Source organism: Carlito syrichta, unplaced genomic scaffold (genome assembly GCF_000164805.1).
Source record: "Carlito syrichta isolate Samal-C Ts95f unplaced genomic scaffold, Tarsius_syrichta-2.0.1 Scaffold305575, whole genome shotgun sequence".
Taxonomy (NCBI): Eukaryota; Metazoa; Chordata; class Mammalia; order Primates; family Tarsiidae; genus Carlito; species Carlito syrichta.
In genome coordinates, this window is record NW_007249671.1 from 175,042 (window position 1) to 197,908 (window position 22,867).

The following is a 22,867-nucleotide window of genomic DNA, read 5'->3' on the forward strand; positions in this document are numbered from 1 at the left end:
ATAACTTTCTCAGAATGGACAAGTTAGACCCTGACAGAATCATGCTTCAAATTCACCATCCTTGCACTAAAAACCCATCACTCAGTCAATCATTTGTGTATATTTTATAGTACAGTACTACATTAATTTGACTTAAATCACAAATATATACACAGAAATCACACAAATCAAATGCTTTGTGATTCTCTAACTTTAAAGTTAGAGAAAAATTTGGACCCAGAAAATAATTCAGGCTGTAGATAGTTACATGATTTATATTTAAATTGATGATACAATTTGGAAAATTAATTTGTCCAGTTCAAATTACTGATCTTTTCTATGATTTCAAAAGGAAATAGATATAAATAGGAATTAAAATTATGTATGTTTTTAAAATGCTGTAGGTTCAAATATAGATTTTCTTTTTAAAAAAGTTATTTAGGTTTTTACCTGCTGGCTCACAGGACTTCTGGTCTTCTGCAAGTTGGTATCCCTCAGTACAGGAACAAACCACCTTGTTATCTGCTCCCCTTTTACAAAACTGCTTGCACCTGCCATTCTTAATGCTGCATGTTTCATCTAAAAGAAAGTAAAATAGACAGTAACAGTATCATTTAACATGCATTTTTTTAAAAAAAGCACATGGAACTACACACTGCAAACTGCATGGAACTACACACCGCATTCATGCAGAGACATTTGGGAGTCTTGAGCTAAGAGTGGAAAGAAAGGTAAAATAAAATTGTCAATATGGCATAAAAATGGTGGTAGTGCTATATTTGATTTGGTATAAAACTAAATGTTTGGATATCCTACTTTCACTAAATCATGGGCTGCAATTAAAAGCCTATTTATTAAAATATAACATATATTCATAAAAGTACACAAAACTTCAGTATAATTTTTCACTAAATAAATGCACCTGTTTGAACACTAAACTCATCAATACACAACACATTATCAACACCCCAGAAGCTCTTTTAATGCCCCATCTCAATCACTCCACCCTTTCTCTTTTTCATAGGTTACCATTGCCTGGACTTTTTTTTTTTTTTTTTGAGTTGGAGTCTCACTCTGTCGCCCAGACTGGAGTGCAGTGGCCGCTCCCGGCCACCGCAGCATCGACCTGCTGGGCTCCGGCATCCTTCCGCCTCAGCCTTCCAAGTAGCCGGAATTACAGGTACGCGCTACCACGCCCGGCTGATTTTTTGATTTATTGTAAAGATGAGGTCTCGCTGCCCAGGTGGGTCTTGAACCCGTGGGCTCAGGCAATCCACTCACCTCAGCCTCCCAAAGGCGCGGGATTACAGGCTGAACCACCGAGCCCGGCTCTGCCTGGACTTTTAACACAGTGAGCAGTTTTGTCAGTTCATGAACTTCATATAAATAGAAACTCAACATATGTACTCTTCTGTGTCTTTCATTTAATATTTTATCTGTGATAATCTTCTGTATTGTTTTGTATAGTAGTAGTTCATTAAAATTGCTATGTAATATTTTATTGTATTAATATTATACCTTTTATCTATCCATTCTATTGTCGATGAATATTTAGGTTGTTTCTAGTTTTTGGCTCATATATAATACTGTAACGAACATTTTGTCCATTTTTTGTCACCCAAAATGCATAAGCATGCATTTTTACTGGATTTTTGTTTATGAGTTGGATTACTGCATCACATGTCCAGATTTAGGAGACACTGCCAAGCAGTTTTCTAAAATTATTGTGCAAACTTAAAATCCCACCACTAGTATGAGTTTCAGTTATTAAATATATATTGCAGATATATTGTCCTAACCTGTGACTTTTCTTTTCACTCTAAATAGTGTATTTTGCTAAATAAGAGTTCTTAATTTCAATATAGTCTAGTTTATCAATCTTTATTTTTATGGTGAATACTTCTTGTATTCTGTTTAAAAAATTTTGCTTTCCCCAAGGTCGTGAAAATAAAAACTTTATTATTTTATATTTTATATTTAGATCTTTAGTCCACTTGGAAATGATTATGGTATATAGTGTGAGGTAGGGATCTAAACACATTTTTCCCCATATGAATGTCTAGCTGACCCATCAGTATTTATTGACAACAACAACCATTCCCTACTCCACTGCAGTGGCACCTCTTTTATAAATCAAGCCCCCATATGTGTGCAGGTATGTTTCTGAGCACTCTATTGTTTTCTATAGATCTATTTGTCTATCCTCGTGACAAATATCTTAATGTCTTAATTGGTGTAATTCTGTAATAAGTCTTGATGTCTGGTAGTGTAAATACTACAATTTTATTTTTCCTCAAAACTGTCTTGGCTATCCTTGACCATTATATTTTCATATACATTTTAGAATTAGCTTATCATTCCCCCCCAAACAAAAACCTACTGGTTGTTTTGATTGGTATTGCACTGAATTTGTTACAAGAGAATTAATATATTTATTATGTTGTATCCTTCAATCTGAACATAGCCTATCCATTCATTTATTTAGGTCTTCTTTAACTTTTCTCAATAATGTCGCATACTTTTTTGTATAGAGTTCTTGTACATCTTTCTTTTATTTGTAATCTTTTATTTTTTGGGCTACTATAAAAATCATTTTCTAAGTGCTGCTGGTAAATATAGGCATATAATTAATATTTGTGTGTTGACTCTGTATTCAGCAACCTTTCTATACTTATTTATTTATTCTAATGATTTTGGGTTTTCTACATGTACAATCATTTTCCTGAAAGTTACAGTTTTATTTATTTATTTAAATTGAAAAGGTCTTGCTCTTTCACCCAGGCTGGACTGTAATGGCATGATATAGCTCACTGCTGCCTTGACCACCTGGGCTCAAGCCATCCTCCTGTCACAGTCTCCCAAGTTTCTGAGACTATAAGCATGAGCCACCATGCCTAGCTATTTTTAAAAATTTTCATGTTTTGTAGAGTTGGGTCTCAAATTTGTGGCCTCAAGTGATCCTTCTGCCTTGGCCTTCCAAGGTCTTAGGATTATAGGCATGAGCTACAGCATCTGGCCAGTTTTACTTTTTTCTTTTTTCAATGAACAAGAAAAGCAATGACAATCCCATAATCTTATGTAGATGCTGCCTGTCTGTACTGAAGTGTAGTCTCTTTGGCTTAGGTATTCTAGAAGTTTCTTGACTTCCAGAGCAAGACAGTTTGAATTTTACCTTCAAAAACAGAACTGGAGATTTTTAGAAAGTATGGTGTACAGGAGTTCATTAGGTCCAAAAAGCAACCTGAAGCTGGCTGAGGTGGGTATGTATCAAACATAAAAAAGTGAAATAGGGCCCTTTAAGATATCTAAAGGCCAAAGACATTATATGTTGTCGGTGGTAAGTGCTCCAGTGGCACACATTTCTTTACTCTCCTATGCAATCTCTCTTTTTAATATAAAATATCTTTCTTTGTCTTTTGAAATGCTTTTCATCTTGAATTCTCTTTTGTCCGATACTAAGATTGCTTTGCCAGTTTTTGTTGTTGTTAGCATTTACCTGATAGCTCTTTTTACACCCCTTTATTTAAACCTCCTGGTGTAATTTTATTTTAGGTATCTGTATTATCAGCAGTATACAATTAGATTCTTAGCTCCAAACTGAAAGTTGTCATTAACTGATTAGTTTAATCCCAGTTCACATTAATTGTGCTCCCTGATATGTTTGGCTTATTCCTGCCATCTTATTTTGAGTATTCTAATTACTGTGCTTTTCCTTTGTTTCTCCTATGCATTCTCAATAACAGCAAATAACATGAACAAAGGCTTGCTAGCTTACATCAGCTGAGGTTTTTGTTTTTGTTTTTGTTTTTTTTTGAGTCGCAGTCTCACTCCATTGCCCAGAATAGAGTGCAGTGGCATGCTCCCGGCCACCGCAGCCTCAACCTGCTGAGCTCCAGTGATCCTTCCACCTCAGCCTTCCAAGTAGCTGGAACTACAGGCGCATGCTACCACGCCCAGCTAATTTTTGATTTATTGTAGAGATGAGGTCTTGCCAAGTTGCCCGGGCAGGTCTCGAACTGCGGGCTCAGGCAACCCACACATCTCGGCTTCCCAAAGCGCTGGGATTACAGGCTGAGCCACAGAGCCCGGAACATCTGCTGAGTTAAAACAACAACAGTCTCTACCCTTAGGCCTGTTTCTATCTCTAGAGTAGCACAGGAATACAATGAATGTAAGACACCTTTTCCCTTAAGTACATGCTCTATACAGTACAACTTTCAATAGAAATGTTCAGTCGTCAGTGCAGTTATAATGTGGAAAATTTGAAGATAAGTGATTGCATTAGATACCTTCTATGCACCATCTTCATTGTCCTCAGCATCACTTGCTTTTATTTTTTCTTTCAGCATCATGGTGATCAGTTTTGCATGAACTTCAACTAACCTCATACAGGTATAGCATTGAATTGCCTTGGCTCATAGCTGCACTATGTATATGCCTCTCACCTCTTGCCTTGGGGCTTCCCTGTGGATGCTGAGGCACAGGGTGTCATATAACTTTCTGGGTGCCTAACCATGCCCAACCTGGAAATATGGGGGAGTTAACTCCCAGTGGGCTCAAATTCTGACCAACCAGAGACTGAGGTTGGTAGACAAATACTTTCTCCTCTTCTTTCCTCTCAGGTAGGCTATCTTGAGGGCACTTCAAATGGATTCTTGGAGACAGTCCCAGAAAATCAATCAGTTGCTACTATGGCCAAGTAGTTTGCTAATTCATCCTCTTATTGGCTTTCCTTTCATTGCTCCCTTACTCTCCCGTCCCTTACTCTTGCCCCTACTCTTGCCTTTTACTCTTGCCACATTCTGGGAGAATGTGGGCTAACAGAGTGATTGTATGGTTTTGGAATATATCATGAATGTGTTTGTATGTATGTATGTAAGCATTTATTTATTTATTTATTTTGTAGAGACAAGGTCTCGCTATGTTGTGCAGCCTGGTCTAAAACTCCTGGCCTCAAGTAATCCTCCCACTTCAGTCTCCCAAAGTGCTGGGATTGCAGGCATGAGCCATCATGTCCAGCCTATGTCATGAATTTTTGAGTGACCAATCTAAACTTTTAAACTCTACTTTACATATGCTTGCTTAGGCTAATGTAATAATTAGCTCTTAATCCTTATTGATACTTCAGGAAATAAAGGTAGGCAAATCAACTGTTGCTAGGTGGACAAAGGAACCAGCCTGAGCTTTAACCTTTGCTACCAGTCATCCACTAAGTGCATGATTTAACAAGATGGCACTTGATCATTTTTATTAATTAATTTATTTTAGGCTGTTTTCCTCAGTTACGGCGATAATATTCTTGCTCTATTCATATTACTAGCTATCATTTTGTTGCTACAAAAGCAATTCTAAAGTGTTCAGCCATATCAAACACCACCTATAGAAAGTGTTCAGTCAGTATAGAATTGTGGTAAGTTAATGAGGTAGGTTACAGATACAGCCTAGTTTTGTCCAGGGCATGCACCATGGGAATGAGTAAACTCAGTGTGGTTTTCTCAATTTTGATTCTGTGTTCTTGGCTAACTAACCAGACCTCTCTATCATTCTCCTCATTTGCCATTGCCTTTTATGACCTAGTTTGTTGCTGCTACTGCTGATGTTTGACTTGGTTTGTGTAGGTGGTGAGAAATATTGCTTCCTATTCAATAGTTTTTTGCCCTCAGGTAAACAGTTCAAGATTCTAGAAATGGAATAACAATGCAAGGAATTCCAGGAGAGAATTCTGTAGAGTGGGTTTAAGGAAGATTCAGAATAGGACTCTTTCATCAATGACTGAGCATTTAGATATCAGGCACTGTGTTGGGTATGGGTTCTCCCTGGTTCTGTAACTGGTCTCAGTGCCTAGAATAGCTGTTAAAGGACATCTCAAACCATCTGTTCTCCCTTCATGTTAGCACAAACACTTTCTAATCCCCTTCATGCCTACTACAAATGTTATCATGTTCTGCTTTATTTTACTCTGCCTTCATCTTTCCTGATATACCCACTGATGTGACAACCAAAGCTTGGACAAAAGATATTTTATTTAACAAGTTTACCACAAAATATGCTGTGATTCAGCTAAACTGAATATATTTTCTTTTTTTCCACTCCACAGAAATACATAGTAAATAAGACAGTAGTTCTGTGACATGGGGGAATAATGGAGGAAAAAAGTGTTTATGTACTTGTGATTTTTTTTCTTTCCATTCTCTCTTACTGTGGGAAAATGCCTCTTTTACTTTTTAGAAGGGGCAGGAAGACTGCATTCTTACAGACCTCGATCCATTTGAAAGAGATTTGGATTTGATGTGCAGCTGGGGATATACAAAAGTCTTTATTCTAGCCAAAGGAACCCAATAACTGATTAATATTCTCCTAACTAGAAAGTGTGCCCTCAATGTTTGCACTTCTCTCCCCTGATGATGATCCTGATGACCAAGAGAAAAAATAAAACATCTTACTGATGAAAATCTCCTTTCCTTTTTCAAGACTGTGTAAGGCAAGATACTTGGGGCCCAGATATCCTATAATCAGTGCTATCTAGTAGCTTTTGCGATTAGCCTTTAGTTTAGTTTGAAGCAATAAGCTTAAATGGGAATTTAGATATGCTTTTGCTGTTGCTTTCCTCTGGTGTCTGAGATAAAGAGCTTTTTGAGGGAATTCTCGTTTTATTTCTGAATGAACTGTTCTGAACATATTTTTCTAAATCTGGATCAGATTGGCTGGGTCAGATAAATATACTATAGAGGCCGAGTGTGGTGGTGGCTGCAGTACAACTTCATAGCCCTGACTGAACAAAAATGTGAGCATCTGAGAGTATTGAGATGGTGCCAGTTGAACTTTAGCATTTTTTCTATGTGGACCATAACCACATAAATGTAGTAAACTCTGTTACAGAACTTTTGTGCTTATATTTACATTCCTCAGGGATATTATCTTCCTATGAAAGAATCTTTGGTTTTAAACTAGATAAACACATTTATGTTTTCAATTATAGTTTACTACAACGTACCCTTCAGTTGTAACAGAGACTGAGTTATTCATTTCTTCAGCTCCAATAGTTATGCTATTTAAGCTGGTAAGAACTCCTCTAAAGATTTCTGTGGATTTCCTTAATAGCAGGATCAAACTTATCCAGATAAATTTGAATGTGAAGTTATAACATTTCAGATGAAAGTAGCACTTCAGAGATGTTGAAACAATTAACATACCCAGGAAAGGTAACCCAGGCATTGGTTTGTTCTCACACTGGCAAACCTAAGGGAATGGAAGTCCAAGCCAGGTATGCAAGTTCACCCACCTGCATTCACTCTTTTCTTTCTTTTCGATGCCCTGTCACTTTTTCCTTATCTTCTAAAAACTTGTAGAGTGTAAAGGAAGATGATCAATGAATTTTTCTTTAGTACTGAGAGGATTTCTGAATAACATCACAGGTGACTTTTTTCCTTTCTCAATAGGACAAGTGCAGATGTTACATTTCATTTTATTTTATTCTTTTTTTATCTGTTAGGTGGATTGTTACAATGCCTTAATAGTGTCCTGCTAATGTTTTACTTTGTCTTTGGTTATGTAGCCTGTAGTGTTAAATTTTTTCCCTAGGATTGTGTCTCTATACTTCTTGAGCATTAGAATAGAAAGAGAATCCCTCGTTAGTACTGTATGCTTTTCATAGTCACAATACCAGTAATATTGCATCCGGAGGTAATAAACAAGTAGTAAAGAACGTTAGTGTTTACTGCTCCAATTATCAAAACTTCAATAAAAATATTTTGGGATCATTAGAAAAAAGGCACATGATGATCCTAGGTTTGCTATGTAACTCTTTGATGTAATCAATATAGACAAACTCAGAAATGAACTGTAATTTTTGTCAACAAATTTAGCATGTGAAGTGTTTGTATATATTATATGGGACAACTTAATTGACTTAATTGACTTCCACTACCTATGTTGATAGCAATTTAGGCATGAGTACAAACAATTTTATGGATTCAGTTTTCTCTCGGTGGTATTGAGTATAGTAGTTAAAAGCATGTGTTTTTGTCAAACTGAAGTCCAAGTCCTGGATAAACCCTTTATGCCTCTGTGATTTTGAGCTATTGGAGCTGCAGTTTTCTCATCTTCACAGAATGGGAATAATAAGGATGCTGATTGCAAATGGTTGCATTAAGGATTAATAAGTAAAGTGAGTAGAACTTCACTGTCACTTAATATTAGCTGCCACATGATGTTATTGATTTTAACATAATTTATTGAACTTACATCCTGAAAACTATGACTACAGATGAAGTGAATGTTTATAAGCTTTGAAAGTATATGTCAGCCGGGCTCGGTGGCTCAGCCTGTAATCCCGTGCCTTTGGGAGGCTGAGGTGAGTGGATTGCCTGAACCCGTGGGTTCGAGACCCGCCTGGGCAACTTGGCGAGACCTCATCTCTACAATTAAAAAAAAAAAAAATTAGCCGGGCGTGGTAGTGCGTGCCTGTAGTTCCAGCTATTCGGAAGGCTGAGGCGGAAGGATCGCTGGAGCCCAGCAGGTCGAGGCTGTGGTGGCCGGGAGCAGCCACTGCACTCCAGTCTGGGCGACAGAGTGAGACTCCAACTCAACAAAAACAAAAACAAACAAAAAAGAAAGTATATGTCCTCCAAAATTATGAACTGTGCAGCAACTTGGATGAACTCAGAGTCTATAATACTGCGTGATCTATCACAGAAACAAAGAACTGATTACCACATATTCTCACTCATAAGCGGACCTTGAACAATTATCATAATACTATAAGAAAGGAATTGGCAGTAGTGGGAAAATACCAGGGGAAGGGGGCATACCTCGTCAACAAGGGTACCTGCATAATGAACATTTGTATACCTAACCCTGACTTGTATCCCACATCTTTAAAATAAAAAAAAATTAAAAAAAGAAAGTATATGTCCTCAAGAGTAAGTTATGATACATAAACACCACATTTTCCAGTTTCAACTTGTTTCAAAGGGAAACTATGAGGCATGAGTAACAACAACAACAAAATACCTACCTAGTTCACAGTTCTTTCCTTCAAATCCAAAGCGACACCAACATTCATAAGAATTAATGTCATCCTTGCAACTGCCACCATTTAAACATGGATTGGATTCACACTGGTCTCCATCTTTGAGATAAGTTAAGAGACTGAATTAGCAGATAAACTTTCTAGTATGCCCGGTCCTTCCCTGAAAGACTCGTGGAGATGGAAGTCTGATTTTAGGGTCAGAGCAGAACTCCTGAACTGGAAGTCAACTGCCTATAGGCATGTGATGCTCCTGTCTTCTCAAGATTCTAAAGTTGCCCAAGCAAAGGTTTTTAGTCTACCACTGTTTTAGGAAGTTGCCCCAAGGAAAGCATGTACATAGTTTATGCAATCCAAGGGAAGAGGGAGAAGAACATTTTTGTATAGAAATATACTATATCAGCATAGGGGGAAGAAGGATTTTCAATCCTTCCTTATAGAATGGCAGGGTTAATTCTAAATCAGATTGAATGACTTCAACATGTATTATCTATATGTTATACAAGGCCTTCTCACCACTAGTCTTGCAGAGCAAGCTGAGCTAGATAATACATCGTGTTCCAGCTCTAGGAACCAGTGGCCTATGCATGGATCAAATGCATCTATTTTCTTGAATTGTCATTTATCTTTAAAGTATCCTACGTAGTAATGGTTTGAAAAAACAGAAAAGATGCCAGACGCATCTGTTACTGCTTAGGTAGTCTACAGTCTATGAGTTTGGTTTCAAATGGTCTAGGTAAAGTGAAAAACAGTGTTCAATATATCATAAATATTTTTAAAAGATTCTACAGTGTGCTTTATTTATGTTTAGATTGGCTATGTTTCCATTCTATCTTTCCTGAAGTTTCTACATTTACAGAGTTCTTGAGAGCCTTTGAAGACACTGGTGGTAAGAAAACAGGAGGAAAAAAATGGAGAGAGGAGAAGGGTCAGGATGAGAAGGGAACCTTTAACTCTGGTTTCTTAGCACACTGCCTCATCCATACTTCTAAGGAAGCCTCAGGAGAAAAGAATGAATAGAACTAGAAGGGAGACTGGTATGTACTTTGAGGTAAGAAATAAATAAAAAATAAGGGGAAGGAGCCTGATCAGTAAGACTCAATTTATGAAAAACCAAAGAGGAAGAGATAAAGACAACAATAAGAATCAAAGAATGAGAGAAAAGGGGGAAATTGAAGATAAATTTCTAATTATCAATTATATTTTAGAGCAAAACTCTGACATCTAGTGTGCAGATGCCTGCCCATTCTTGCTCCTCTGTTAGAAGTATGTATCCAGGTTCCATCAACTAAGGGACTAATATTTCTTTCTCAGAATAGTCCCTCTCTGGAAAATCTGCTTGCTGTAAAAATTAGACCGTGTTCCCTCTGCCCCTTGATCCAATGTGCTTTTGCACAGATAGTTCAATTTGTTCCAATTCTATGAAAACAAAATATGTTATCTCTAGTTTATTATTATTGATGTTCAGAGCTTGTCTAAAAAACAAGCTACATTTGCACTTTATATTATAGACCAACAAATCTGAATTATTTAGGATGTTTCACTGAAAGGGTCTGGGCTTTCAGCCAGCTACACAGGAACTCATTTGCTGAGACATATGGCTAAAATGAGTGTCATTTTATCCTGCATTTAGCCCTCCTTTGGGTTCTTGTCTGTATATACTTTGGGCTGAAGCAAAGCCATCGACAGTTGGGGTCAAAGACAACAAGAGATAAGATCTTGCCAACTGAGATTCCTCTTTAAGATGACTAGGTTCTTGTTTAATGAATAACTACATTTAGATTTGAAGGCCATGTGGTGTAATAGTGAAAGCAAAGGTCTGGGCAGTAGAGACACTGGGCTGTCTTCTGGGCTTCATGACTCCCCAACTGGGTGACCTTTGGCAGCTTCCTTAACCTTCCTAAGCCTCAAATTCCTGCTTTGTAAAATGGAATCAATAATGGTTTGGTCACAGGAATAGTGTGAGCGTTAAATATGATAGGCATTATATAAACCATAACATGCTTGACAGATGCTAATGTGATTGGGCTATCATTCTTCAGTCAGGCTCTTCATGTGGTGAGTTGATGGTATAGAATCCAGTGAGTCCCTGATACACATAAGAAATAGTGCAGGCTACTTTTGTAGTGGTTAGGAATCTTAACTGCAAGTGAAAAGGGGCAGGAAGTTTGTTTCTCTTTTGTTCCTGTTTTTGTTGTTTTATTCTTTGGTTGACAAAACAATAGTGAAAGCATCATTCCCTTGATGTTTTCCATGTATTTATATTTGAGAAATAGCAAACAGTTCACCTATGTGACCTAGAAGGCAGGAGGTCAACTTCAAAATATGCTACTGTGGGTGAAGTTTGGCAAAGAAGGAGTCATAGGAGTTTTAATATAGCCAGCAATATTTTTTTTTGAAAAGTAGATATTGATTTGATTTTAGAAATAAATCAGAAGATTCAAAGTTTTGAATTCAGTAGGAATAGAGTAAAAAGACTTGTTTGGACTAACTTTAAAGAGACATATCAGTAGGAGTTGGCATGGTAGCATTCATCACTAAGAACAAGGACAGGTAGATAAAACAATATACCAGAGTGAACCTCTTTTTCTCTCACAACTAAAAAACAAAAATGGAGAAATTATAACTTATGAGGGTAGGAGAATGTCCAGTGGTATTTCCAGAACAGGCATTGTGGAAAATAGAATTTGATCTCCAATTGGTGGAATTTGGTGTCTAGTTTAATTTGCTTTTATCCATGTAGATGTTCTTAGGTAAGTCAATCTTGAAACTTATCCTCCCTCAAAATCCTACTTCTGGATTTTAAATTATTGTAGTTTTAAAATTAGTTGTCATATTGTTCTAGATGCTAGGAATATATCAATAAACAACAACAAAAAAATCAATATCCCTGCCATGGAGCTTACATTCTAGTGGAGTAGGAAAAATAAATGATAAATGGTATAAGTAAAAAATGATATAATATGTTAGGCAGTGAAAAGTGCTATTAAAAATGAAGTAGGATATGGTTGTCTAGAGTGATGGGGCTACTGGTTGATGCACTAATACATAATCAAGGTAGGCCCCACTGAGACGATAAAATTGGATGAAGACCTGAAGGAGATGGGGAAGCCAACCCGGGAAAGCTGGGGACAACCAGATAAGAGAAACAATCAGATAAATTCTCAGAAGTGAGAGCATTCCTACGGTGTGCAAGGAGTGGCAGGAAGTCCAGGATGGCTGGAGCCCAGTGTGTGAGGAGGAGAGCAGGAAGAATGGAAATGAGGAGGGAGATGGGAAGGGTAAAGAAGGACAATCTTGGAAAGTCTTGTTGGCCATCATAATAGGAAGTCTTTGAAGTAACAAACATTTAAATTACTCACCATTCTCTGATTCTCTACTAAGGACTGCACACTCTCATTAGGTCCTAAGATACAATCATTTTGGTTTCTTCCTGCTAGCTTCCTGAGTGGAACTATATTCTTTGTGAAGCCCTAGAGAGGAGTATACTAATCTGCCAGCTGATAGACTTCATATTGGCATGAACCTGTAGTATATCACTATTCAATCTTGGGTTAAAGGGTTGGACTGATCTTTCTGAGTACTGTTGACAGCATTTAATATACGAAGGGAACCCCCAAAATTGGAATTTTCTTTTGGAGAGTGGACCCCTTGTAGTACAGACTTCCCTGCTAGGTAAATGTTCTAGGAACCCATCAGCCTCAGTGTACCAGCTACCATTGTTGTGAGAGGCTGCGTTTGGCTTCAGTGAATTTTCTTTTTTTGAGATTCATTCAACACGTTTGCTCATTTCGTAATGGGTGATTTACATGAGCAACCAGCTTATACCGTACTGAATATTCAGCAGTTTTTTTTTTAACCAGAATGCAGCATGACACGGGTGCCCCACCCTCCCAATTCACCTGATCTCACTCTGAGTGACTTTTGTTTTTTGTTTCTCCAATGAGGAAAGACCTCAAAGGGAAATGTTTTGCCGATTTGGAAGAGGTGTAACAAAAAACCGCAGAAGTACTAAAAAGCATCAAAATCTGCGCTTTCAAAAGCTGTTTTGAGCAGTGGGAAAAAGTGTCTTGATAGGTGTATTGCATCAGACAGACAGTACTTTGAAGGTGACTTATGTTTAACCATGTAAGAATAAATATATTCTTTTTAAAATAAATAAATTCTGTTTGAGTTCCCCCTTGTATTATCTATTTATACATAGAAAATATATACATAATTCTCATAGGTTTCATATACTAGCTAGAGGATAAAATGAATTGCTTACCAACATACTGCTTCCAAAATTCAGTCTATAAAGGAAAAAAAGGACAAGTTAATGGTACTATTTAAAGTGTTATGTTGTTGATTTCTTCTCTTTTATATCATTTCTAAGATACATAGATGAGTATGTATGGATATTTTAAAGTTCCAAAGAGAAGTGTCTTTTTTAAAAAGATTTTCTGTTCTTTGCTCTGCATCTGAAGGATTTTAGGTAAAAATACTCACTGTTCGTTCAGTGTTTTCAAAAACTTCTCGTGCTTCTTCAAAACTACACCTTTCTTCTATACATTCTCTCTCAAGGTTCCCTCGAACAAACTCTTCCAATTTACCTGAATTATACCTCTTTGGTCGATGCAGAATTTTGTTGGCATTTTCATGATCAAGAAAAACTGAAATTTAAAAGAATGATTCTTTAGCTTTAGAAAAAAGAAAACATCATGAAAATTAAATACATCTCTTAAGAAAGGCTTTGTTTTTAATCCAAGTAATCCGAAAGCCAATTTCTCTTTGGGGCATGGAGCCAAAATCTGTGATGTTCCCACAGTACTATATACACATGGAGATTTAGGAATTAAAATTCAATTTTACTTGTAGTCAGAAGAACTCCAGTAATAAAAGGTCAAATTTTCAATCGTATTTGAATTTACTTTGGATGAAAAAAAAGGTTCTCAAATAAGCAGTTAACTTCACACTTTGTCATCACTTGAAAATAGCTCATTGCAGATCCTTGCAAGGTGATCCATTACCCTGGCTGGGCTGTGTTTTCAGAATGCAGTTGCCCAAATGACTTTGCAACAAATGTCTCCTTAAGAACAGAACCCTAATTGTGGTCCAGTTGCAAATGTGAGTTCAGTGTATCTTACTAGGTGTTAAAGAAAAGCCACTACATTATTTTTTTAATCTTCAGACTCACAACACCTTCAGTTGGCATGTGTTATAGGAATTCTAGTGATTTAAGCATCTGTCTGAAATTCAGGTTGTGGTTTATTTTAGCTATGGCTTCCTAGTCTGTAGGGACACTCTTGAACTTTAAATGATTGATTTCTCTGTCTGAATTCTTTCTTTTTCCCCCTCTTTTCCCTGTCTCTGTGTCTCTGTATCACTTTCTCTCTCTCTCTACACACACACACACACACACACACACACACACACACACACACACACACACAGAGTTATTTGCTACATAATGAGGTTTTGATCAACAATAAACCACATGTACAGGTTTTGGTCAACAATAAACCACATGTACAGCTGTGGTCCCATAATATTATATACTATATTTTCATCATACCTTTTGTATTGTTAGATACATTTAAGTTCACAAATCCTTGCCACTATATTTCCAATTGTCTATGGTATTCAGTACAGTAACATGCTGTACAGGTTTGTAGCCTAGGTACTATAAGCTATATCATATAGTCTAGATATGTAGTAGACTATACCATCTAGGTTTGTGTAAGTATACTCTATTGGTCACACAATGATAGAATCGCCTAAATACACGTTTCTCAAAATGTATTCCCATTGTTAAGGAATGTATGACTGAATACACACATGCATACACATATATGTGTGTGTGTATATAATTAACATTAGGAACTCAAGGAGTTGCCTGGAGTTGTTGCTTTCTTCAAGGGAGTAGCAATATATCTGACACCATCTCAACAGGACCAAGTGCTTATAAGATGAACTTTCCAGGGCATTTGAGACTACATTCTCATTAACTAAACAAACAAACAAAACTAAACTTTCTTTCCCTGTTCTCATTGCAGCTGTTCACTTTATGGAGCATTCTAGTCCCTTGAGATCCTTGCTTTTCTCTTGTTCTTCAAATCCCCTTTGGGCTCACTTTTTTCTGACTTTAGCCTATACTTCTTCTGTTTGACTCTTCACGTACCAGTTTTCTCAATTCCCTTCGCCTCTTTTTATGCTGCATCTACCCTGCAATCCCATACCCTAGATCAGTGTAACCATCTGCCTTCATTCTTCTCTTCCCAGACAGCTGAGCACTGTAGGGGAAAATCACCAAGCTGCAGATGGGTGCCACCACATATCGATGGCTCCCAGATTCCACCAGGCCTGCTTGTCTGCTCAGCAGCCCATTTACTTGGCCCTGGGTACTCCTAAAGAGCATCCATAGCTGCATCCATCTACAGTCATCCCTTGGTATTCATGGAAGATTGGTTCTAGGATCCCCTGCAGATACCAAACTCTGTGTATACTCCAGTTCCTGATATAAAATGGCTTAGTATTTGCATATAACCTACTCACATCCTTCCGTATACTTTAAATCATTTCTAGGTTACTTATAATAGCTAATACAATGTAAATGCTATGTAAGTAGCTGTTATGCTTTATTATTTAGGGAATGGCAAAAGAAAAAAGGGCTGTGTGTGTTCAGTGCAGATGCAACCATCCACTTTTTCCTGAATATTTTCTATCTGTGGTTGACTGAATTTGTGAATATGGAGCCTGCACATAGGGAGGGCCGATTGCACAGTGAGGCTGAGTGAAAAAACAAAACAAAACAAAACAACAAACAGGGTTTAGAATCAGATCAAACAGACCTACGTGTGAATCATATGTCTGCCTCCTATTGATTGTGTAACCTTGGAAAAGTCGTATAATCTCTGAATTTTAACTTTTTAACATGTAAAATAGGTATAACAGTAGTGTAATAAGAATGTCTGTCTCACAGTGTTGTTGACAGGATCAGTAAGACAATATGTAGACTGGCATATATTTGTTATTTTTCTTTCTATTCCTCTCATGCCAGCCTTCCTTTCTTTCTTTTTAATTTTCTCAATTTTATCTTTAGCTCTTTAATGCACTTGTGTATAACTCTTTATAACTTTTTTCCTTTCTTACTCCCATTCATATAATGAAATGACTATTGTCATGATCAGCATTGACCTCCTAAATGATAATTTTGAGTTTATCTATTTACTCACTGCTCTAAATAATGTCTAATTGTTGATCTTTCCCTTCTTAGGAAATTATTTCCACGAAATCATTCTGTTCTGGTTCTCCTCTTTGCTCTAACTCTTGTTATCCATCTACCACTTGAATTGATTAACTCCTCTTTGCCTGACCCTTAAATGTCCAGGGTTCTCCCAGGTTTCAACTTCAGTCTTTTCCTTTTTCACTCCATACCTACTTGCCAGGCCTGGGACTATGATGAGGTAAACAAGGCATCTAGGACATAGCACTTAAGGGGTTCTCTCTTTCAGAGTGTGCAAAGTACATTTATATCCTATGGACCTTGCTTGCCTCACCCTAGTCTGGCCCTGATCCTTTTAACAAAATTTATTGATTGTTCACCACAACTATTAGATACTATACAGGTACCACTATATCCATGCTCACTCTCTAGATCCTCACACACAAGTGGCTGCCACTACTGTTTATACACCACTGAGTCCCAACTATCCAAGTTTAGTCAGATATATCTTCTGAATTTCAGATCCTCTTTCCAGCTCCCTAACTATACACTGTAACATGGCTGCTGATAGCTGAGGTTTATGTAATGCTTCTGCTGTGCTGGACACTGTGCTCTATAATTTGCATTCCTTATTTCACTTCCTCCTCACAAGAGTCCTAGGAGATAGGTACTGCTGTCTTGTCTTTGTAAATGAAGAAAACTGAGGTTCGGAGAGGCTAAGTACTTTGCCCAAGTAAATATACTAAAACATCAGGGCCCTGATTTACACTCTGGCAATCAGATTAAAGAGCCAGTTCTCTTAGGCACTATGCTGTGTCCCATAGTCATGTCAAACGCGAAATGCTCAAGACACACTCTATATACTTTCCCTTCCATACTCAGATGGTTAAGTCATATTATTTCCATTTCCTTAATATCTTTCAAATTCCTCTCTTCTCTGTACAGCTACTGTTCAGGTTCCAGCCCTTTTTCCTCCCCTGGATAACTGCAACAGTCTCGATATTACTCTCCCCTAGTCTTACCCTCCACCATCAGTTATCAGTGGTAGTCCTTATATTTATACTTCTGATACCTCCACATTGTACTCTGTAGTCCAGTCTCCTTAGGTTAGGACCTTTATTATCTTGATGACCGAGCCCTGCCTAGTTTTCCTGCGTTAGTTGTCATAGTCAATATTCAAACCCTATATAACTCCTGAAACACCTCACATTCTTTTGGATCTGGATCTTTACACGCGTGATTTTCTCTGCATAAAATGCCCTAGATCAGACATTTAAGGAGAGTGAACTCTTACCCATTTTTCAAGACTCAGCTCAAAATATTGTCTCTGTGTCAAGAGTTTTCTTATTTAATGCATTCCTTACTCTATGATCCCTTAGCACCTGGTACACATTGTATTGAAATCTCTCAACTGGTCTCATGGTGCTTTAGGTCAAAGAGGAAGTCAGGTTTACTTCCATACCCTTAGTACCCTGTTATAGAATCTGACACCATAGCAGTAACTTGGTAATGTCTGAATGAATGAAAGACAGTTTCATTTCCTAAACTTTTCAAAACTGAACTGGCTTTACAGAACAATTTTATTTCAAAATTCTAAATTGATACAATAATACCTAAGGGCAGCAACCACAAAAATACAACATCTCTGCAAATCACTCATAAAAACTCCTTGTAGAAGCTAATGACAGTTTAACAGCAAAAGAGAGTGTTGCATCAACACTGTTCAGTCTTAGGGAAATTCCCCTGGCCCTCTACTTAAGGACCTCTTATCTCTGGTTGCATTGTCTCCACAATCATATTACCTTTTTCCTCAGTATTGTCTGGGGTCATATATTTAACCTCCCTTTAGGTTTATCTCTAGTCATTATTTTTTTCAGCTCTGGAGTATTAGTTCCTATTTCTTTGTATCTACCCTTTTTTTCAACGTCTGAAGTCTTTAAGAGAGCAGCAGCTTTCTTACAACCTTCATCATCTTACCACTTATCTCAAAGAGTTTGAATCCTTTATTCTCCCAGATGTCACACTGATGAGATATGTCTAATGACCAGATTTTATGTCCTGCCTTGTGAGTTTTCTAACACATTTTCTTTATCCCTTGACTCTACCCACTTTGCCAGTTTAACCTCTTTATTTTTGCATCATTATTTCAGCATTTCAGTCTGATTCCACAGCTGACATCATGTCTGGAGTGGGAACCACAAAGTCCGTCTGCTTTCTGGGGATGCTTAGGGTTGGCACCCCTGATCCTGACACTGTCAGCTACTAGATTTGATTCTAGAAGGTTGACAAGTGAGTGTGATAAATGCTTCCTATGAGAACATGCTGTTTATCCAAATGGAATAATTTTTTCCTTGTGTGCCTTTCTTCAGGGAGTATATAAAGTCACTAATTGTGAAAAAAACAAAGTGAAATATGTTGCATTAGTTAAATTCCTACTCTTTACGTCAATTCTTTGACTTGCTTTTCTCCCTTAGGGAGTTCAACTGAGTATTGTGTTTCCCCAAATACCAACTTTAAGATGTATGGAATAGAAACAAAATGACTTTTTCCTAATCTACATAAATACTTTGATGATAAACAACTTACTAATGATAATTTAATTTTCATGTTTTAACTAAAACTTTAAATTGAGGGCGTACAATTTTAAAACGTAGAGACATGCTTTATTATACATTTCTAAAATTTTGAAACATGTCATGTATCTTAAAATCAGATTTTTTGTGTGCAAATTAGACCATTGTTTGTAGTTTTAATGTTTCCAATTTTGACTTCAAAGTGGTGAGTCCAGTTTCCTTGTTTCCCCACTTTTAATTTTTTTATAACCAAGGAGATTAATGTTTTCTAAAAGGAATTATACTGTCAAATCAGAAGCTCAACAGTATTCATTAAATAAAATGCATCATAAGCACTGTAAATCTGGCTACTTTTAAAAATGAAGAAAAAGAAAACCCAGCTACCAGAGAGCCAGTACTTACCAACCTGTGTGCTGGCTGCTAGAACTTTCAATATTGCTATCATATTATGTAATCAAAATTTAGTGAAGAAAACAGTACCAGACATTTCTATAGCTAAAAGACAAGCATACTCAATGTATTTTTAAAAAGAGAACAAACCTGTACATTCAGCACTGAGTAGATATCCTAAAAGGCAGATGGTGATGAGGCCTGGTGATTCTGCCATGATCGTGTTCATGCGCTGCATAACCTTTGCTAGGAGATTGTGCAAATGACAAGGTTGATCAGTTGTTCCAAAGTACAAGCTGAGCTGTATTTACTTTTGGGAAATAATGTCCATCTCCCACAGTGGATGTTTGGGGTATTTCCAATGGCCTCTTGCTTCAAGTGAAGACAATGGGCAGTTGTTATCATTAAACTTCACCTCTGATTTCATGGGTTTCTGCCACTGTGACTGATTCAAGGCTGAAACAGAAAGTGACATATCTTCAGAATGGATATAAGCATACTGGCCACAGTTTCTGTGGCAGCAAAATTCATCAGTGAGAGCCATCTTGTCTTTGTCAGGGAGTGGTGCTGTCATATATTTTAAAGGTAAAGAGATGAAAAGAACAGTCATTGGGTCACTCACTTTAAAATACCTTAAAACATACTTATATACCCTGAGTCATCTGCTGGATCTTTTCTGCTCCTCGTAATCAAGAGTTTATAACCTTTATTTGTGCCATGTACCCATATGATGAAAACATATGAAACCTTTCTCAGGACACATCTGTGTATGTGTATTACATACACATAACACATATACATACATATTGTGTATATATACATTTATGAATATTATACAATAGCATACATTAATATATCATTTTATACCACTTCATATATACCACTTCACATATAGTATTAAACTCAGAGCATACTACCACTTGCCTGCCAGTTCTTGGTGATATGGTTGTGATACATTTTATTTCTACATATGTTATAAACCCTATATTACATTGTTATTATTTTTGCTTTAAACAGCCAGCAATCTTTCAAGGACATTTAGAAATGAGGAAAAATCTGTTATAATTAGACCCCTATTTAGAAATACCCTTAATTTCTTTGTTTAGATACAAGTTTTAATCTTATATGATTTTTCTGAAGAATTTTTATTTTATAGTGTAGGTCTCATGATAAATTTTCTTAGCTTGTGTTTGTTTAAAATTCTCTGTTTTATATTAATTTTTAAAAAGTGATGTGGCTAGATATGAAGATCTAGATTGAGCCTTTTTTTTCCTTTCTTTCAGCTTATTAAAATTGTCATTCTATTGTCTTCTGGCATGCATTGTTTCTCATGAGAAGGCAGTGAATACTCTTATCATGAATTTTGGACAACTTGACTACAATGAGCCAAGGTGTTTTTGAGGATCATTGAGATTCTTGGATTTATGGTTTGATATTATTTAAAAAATTGGCAAATTTTTAGACCTCAGATTTAAAAAGTTTTGTTTTGAAGTAATTATTGAGTCACAGAAAATTGCAGAAACAGTACGTAGAGATCTCATATACCTTTCAACTAGTTAATACCAATGTTTACATCCTACACAAATAAAGCACAATGTCAAAACTAGGCAATGGACGTTGGTGTAATGGATGTATATAATTCTAAGGCATTTTATCACATATGTAGATTTATTTTACCACCACTGGAATGAATATACAGAACAATTCTCTTACCACAAAGATCTCCCTTCAGCTACTACTTTATAGTTAGTCTCATTTGCCTCCCTCCCTCTATTATCCCTAACTTCTGACACCACTTCTGACATTTTGGCAAACAGTTTGGCAGTTGGTTAAAAAATTAAACATGCAACTACCATGGGACTAAGACATTGCATTCCTCAAAGTTTATCCCAGGTAAATTTAAAAGTTGCACCCACACATAAACCTGTACATGTACATGTATGTATGTAGCACATTATTACTGCAATCAAAATACCTCTCAGTAGGTGAATAGTTAAACAAAATTTTTTATATTCTTGCCATGGAATATCACCCAAGCAATAAAAAGGATGGATCTAGATGGATCTCAAAGGCACTGTACTGAATGAAAAAAAGCCAATCTCAAAAGGTCACATACTGTATGATTCCATCCATTCATATAACATTCTTATTATAGAGACTGAAAACTCTCCAGTCTCTCAGCAGCAGCCCTGTGTTTAGAAATGTCACAATTTTTTATTTTAGCCATTCTGATAGGTGTGTAGTGATATCTCATTGTGTTTTTGTTTTTGTTTTGTTTTGTTTTGCTTGAGTTGGAATCTCACTCTGTCTCCCAGGTTGGAGTGCAGTGGCACGCTCCTGGCCACTGCAGCCTCGGCCTGCTGGGCTCAGGCGATTCTTCTGCCTTAGCCTTCCTAGTAGCTGTAACCACAAGCGTGTGCCGCCACGCCTGGCTAATTTTTTGTTTTATTGTAGAGACGAGGTCTCACCATGTTGCCCATGCTGGTCTTGAACTCGTGCCTCCCAAAGTGCTGGGATTACAGGTGTGAGCCACCGAGCCCGGCTTTCATTGTGTTTTTAGTTTCTATTTCTCTAATGGGTAATGATTTAAATATCTTATCATTTACTTATCTGTCATCTGTATATCCTCTTCAATGAAATGTCTGCTCATGACTTTTTCCTATTTTCTAATTAAATTGTTTTATTTATTTTTGTTGGATTTTTAAGTTTTTTTTTTAATAGTAGATGAGTCCTTTGTTACATGTGTGGTTTGCAAATATTGTCTTTGAGCTTGTAGCTTGTTTTTTTTTTTTTTTGTCCTCTTAACTAGATCTTTCACCAAGCAGAAATGTTCACTTTTGATGTAGTCCAATGTATTGTTTGTTTTTCATTAAAAAAAATTTTTAATGGATCACATTTAGAATTCTTCTAACACTAGAGCCTGATTTTTTTCTTAATGTTTTATAGTTTGTAGTTTAATATCTATGCCTATGCTCATTTTCAGTTAGTGTGTGTGTGTGTGTGTGTGTGTGTGTGTGTGTGTGTGTGTGTGTGTTGGAGTCTCACTCTGTCGCCCAGACTGGAGTGCAGTGGCACGCTCCTGGCCGCTGCAGCCTTGGCTGCTGGGATCCAGTGATCCTTCCGCCTCAGCCTTCCAAATAGCCGAACTACAGGAGCGCGCTACCACATCCGGCTGATCTTTGATTTAATGTAGAGACGAGGTTCTCACCAATTTGCCTGGCTGGGTCTTGAACCTGAGGCTCAGGCAATCCATTTACCTCAGCCTCCCAAAGTGCTGGGCTTACAGGCTGAGCCACCGAGCCTGGCCTTCAGTTAATTTTTTTTTTTCATTAATCAGTATTTTTTATTATGGTTTTGTGGGGTACAGTTAAGGGTTAGGTGTACAATAACGTTTCATTCAGGCACCCTGTAGATAAGAAGTGTTTTCCCATCCCCCGACAGATATTTGCTACTGTTAATCCCATCCCCCTCCCCCCCATAGTTTCCCAGTACCATCCGTCATTTTCTCATAGTATTGCATTGGATGTTCAAGGTCCATTATATGAGTGAGAACATGTGATATTCGGATTTTTGTTTTTGTGAGAGGTCACTCAGTATTATAGACTCTAGTTCCATCCAGGTTGCAGCGAAATTCATGATTTTGTTCTTTTTTATGGCTGTGTAGTATTCCATCGTGTATATGTACCACATTTT

The 22,867-nt window shown here is 37.1% G+C and overlaps 1 protein-coding gene across 2 annotated transcripts in view; it reads right to left on the reverse strand.

Annotated features, from left to right (window-relative positions):
* Window positions 1-19,433, reverse strand: part of F9 (coagulation factor IX) — a 32,316-nt gene extending 12,883 nt beyond the window's left edge. The window contains exons 1-5 of one of the 2 annotated variants that reach the window (XM_008061783.1): window positions 19,325-19,433; window positions 13,496-13,659; window positions 13,275-13,299; window positions 8,996-9,109; window positions 430-558 (exon numbers count right to left, since the gene is read on the reverse strand). In XM_008061783.1, the coding sequence (XP_008059974.1) occupies window positions 430-558; window positions 8,996-9,109; window positions 13,275-13,299; window positions 13,496-13,659; window positions 19,325-19,412 (520 nt within the window). In that variant the 5' untranslated portion in view covers window positions 19,413-19,433. The remainder of the gene's footprint in view (window positions 1-429; window positions 559-8,995; window positions 9,110-13,274; window positions 13,300-13,495; window positions 13,660-19,324) is intronic. The other variant, XM_008061784.2, reaches the window with a different exon arrangement.
* Between the last annotated feature and the right edge of the window lie 3,434 nt (window positions 19,434-22,867).